Below are 3045 nucleotides of genomic sequence, written 5' to 3' on the forward strand. Positions count from 1 at the left end.
AACAAAAAAATTTTAATCATCAGAAATTTCGTAAACTCAAAAATCTAAAATGAACAAGTATTAACAACAACATCGGAGCTCCGTCAAATGGAGCAGGAACTGCAGTAATAAACCACAACTCTCATCATTTCAAAAATTACAAAGGATCAAAGTTCGCACACGCATCAGCACCAGCCCTTCTATTTTCCCGATCGCTTCCAACTAAATATGCCAGGTGATCTGGTTCAAACTCAGAAAGCTGATGTGAGCTGTAGAGTTCCTCTGCAAGAGTTGCGCCTCCAAGTACATTTGTTGCTCCAGAGGTTGAAACTCGGCTCTTTTGGAACTGTTAACGGCCTTGTTGATCTGCCAATACAAATCAAGACCAACGCTGTGTCATTCATTCGCTAAGTAGTTATCAGATCAACAGGAATCATTTGCTTTATATTGAAGCCGAATGCGCTAGTCCTGTCCTGTCCTGTCGCATTTTCATGAAACAGCTGTGACCATTTCAACCTTCTTTACAAAAAGAATTATTGTTCTTGCTTTTCTCTGGAGTTTGTACTTTCGTTTCAGTTCTGGCGATTGCTTTACACGTTACCGACCAAAAAGTTCGTGCTTCTGGTGAAAAGCCCCTTCAACTTCTGAAGGCTTCGTTATGCCTCTTACTAATCTACTAATGCAGATAAGTCCAATTGAAATAATGAGAGGAAATCATGGCTTTTCGCATTATAACGAGCCTTTTTCCTTTTCAGGGTAATAAGGAGCTGATATAGAAGTAAGGTCACGCATATCGGACAGTGGCTAAAATGTAGATACTCTGGTTCAGATTTTGAAGAATCTTTTTACTGCAACACTGATTTGTACAACTAATAACTGTACCTTTGTGGGTAGAAGGGTCGATCAAACAAGGGCATTAACTGGGCTTTCGGGATCATCTCCTTCCTCAGGGACCGAACCTCCTCCTCGTCTATCAGCTGCACGCTTTCAAAAGCTCCATTAATCCCACTTCCAGGTTAAAAGAATGAAGTAGATATATATGGGAGAGGTATAAATACCTTTTGGATCTTCTCCAGTCGTTGCTTCTGGTATTCTACCCAGTTTATTTTGAAAGCAACCTACGAAACCCACAGAGGACAAGTATGTCAGACTCTTGCATATATGTAACTCTTATGCCATGAATACAGTATAAGAATGGCGGCGTTACACTTACCAGATCATTGAATTCGGCACGCTCAGCAGCTCTCCGCTGCGTACGAAGCTTGATTCCCACTGGCTTCGTCTGTTCTTTAACTGGAGGCTTGAAAACTACCTGTAAAAGCACGATTTCTTCATTTGGGGACTTGATCATTGTAGAGTTCAATTAAGAATTACATGAAAAGATCCTTTTGATCAGTGTCTACAGCACGGTGATGAAATTAAGCAAATTCCAGACGTTATTAGTCATAGGTGAGTTGTCATTTTAGAAGTTTCTGGCCATGGAGCTGTGTTTTAGACAGTTTCGTATACGTAGCTTCATGTAGAGATGGAATGGAAGGACGGAAATCTGTCCACCTGAGGCTTATCGGTTGTCAAAGGCAAGCCTTGTGCCACCCGAATCCGATGCTTGGTCTCCTCAGCCAACGACTCCTGCAATCTTCTCTGAAAAGCCTGTTGCTTCATTTCTCCCCTAGACTGCACCAAACACTAGCTTGTTTCAAACTTGAAAAATCTGTTAAAACTCCTAAACATAGCTAGCAACGCTTACCTAGTTTAATTACCGACAAAACCTCGGAGGGAATCACTACTTAGTATAGGACAAATATATGTTAAGAGCAGTTGTTAGATTTTAAGTATCTAAATATAACCTCAGTGAGGAGTCTAAATGGTTGCGGTTGGCCACCTCGTGACCCTCTCTTCGCCGCCGGTCGCTGAGGGGAGGTCTGTGAGCTCGAAGACTTCAAACATCAAAATAAGGAAAGAAAAAGTTCAGTAAATCTTCGTTCTTCATACAAGGTAGCTGGTTAAAGAAGATGAGAGACAAAAAGAGTAGAAGCGGGAGAAGAAGAAGAAGAAGAGGAAGCTAAACCTTAGAGGAAGAAGAGAACATTAGATTGTTTGGGTGGTTCTCCATCCTGAAACACGATGAGTACTGATGGCATGCAGCTGACCTGAACGAGTATATAAAGAGAGCAAAGACAGATGTCCGGTAAGTACCTGTTTTCAGCTTGTTGCCACTTCAACAGCTCGAGAACGTCTGAGTCTCTCACTCATGTTCTGTTCAAACGTGGGTCGGAGAATCACCAAACATCCGACAAAACAGATCTTTCCTAACGTCTTCTACAAATGAACTCCCAACAGTTCAAAAACGACTGCGTAGTGGTGAAAAGGGATACCCTACCCATTACCCCTCCAAGAAGCTACCATTGAAAGTGTTAACGATCCATCAAGGCCTCAACATACTGTTAACGATCCAGCGGCCAACCAGAGAAACTCCTGCAAAAGTTGAGAGGATCATCCTAACCGAAATCATCAAACAAACTTGTCCCTGAAGCATTTCTAACACTTTCTAAGTTAGTCTTTTAGTTTTTTCGTTATTATCTTTTTCTTTTTGTCAATAAAACACGTTCTAAGCAAGCTACAGAATGGGATTTGTTGTTCTTACGTCAAATTGTTGCCATATGTTGAGGACGACTATAACTGTTGAAATTGATACATTTGCCGGCTGATCGTCCATTTTCTCTGATCCAGGTGCGGAGTGTTTACGGTTTAGACTTGCTAACAAAGCGTCTGATCAACGCAAGCTCACAGTAACAGCTGAGGTTCCTTAATAAACAAGTTCCGCTTAAAAATGCTGGGAAATTAGGGCTCCCGTCATCAAGCTCGACTCTGGAGAAAGGGAACGCCATTATCCGTTAGGCTTTCGCTCGAGTTGGGTTTAGATTTGAAATCTGAACTAATTACCATCCAGTGGAGACAAGATGCCTGTAAACAGAATCAGTCCTTCGTAAACAAATCAAAGACAAATGTAGGCAACGGATCACATCCCAAACTGTGCTGCTTGAGACTCGCAAATTAATGTCCTGT

General features: G+C 41.7%; 1 protein-coding gene across 1 annotated transcript; it reads right to left on the reverse strand.

The window, feature by feature from the left end:
- On the reverse strand, positions 1-2097 carry LOC137942189 (microtubule-destabilizing protein 60-like). The gene is made up of 7 exons (XM_068787885.1): positions 2048-2097; positions 1827-1916; positions 1534-1653; positions 1193-1291; positions 1038-1097; positions 862-956; positions 1-345 (listed from the first exon to the last, which is right to left on the reverse strand). Exons 1-7 carry the CDS (start codon positions 2090-2092, stop codon positions 231-233), a joined length of 624 nt encoding a protein of 207 aa, XP_068643986.1. The 5' UTR covers positions 2093-2097; the 3' UTR covers positions 1-230.
- Between the last annotated feature and the right edge of the window lie 948 nt (positions 2098-3045).

The sequence above is a fragment of the Aristolochia californica genome, unplaced genomic scaffold, assembly GCF_029961685.1.
Source record: "Aristolochia californica isolate CCGP_79_NKW_82.1479 unplaced genomic scaffold, dmAriCali1.0.hap1 SCAF_9, whole genome shotgun sequence".
Taxonomy (NCBI): Eukaryota; Viridiplantae; Streptophyta; class Magnoliopsida; order Piperales; family Aristolochiaceae; genus Aristolochia; species Aristolochia californica.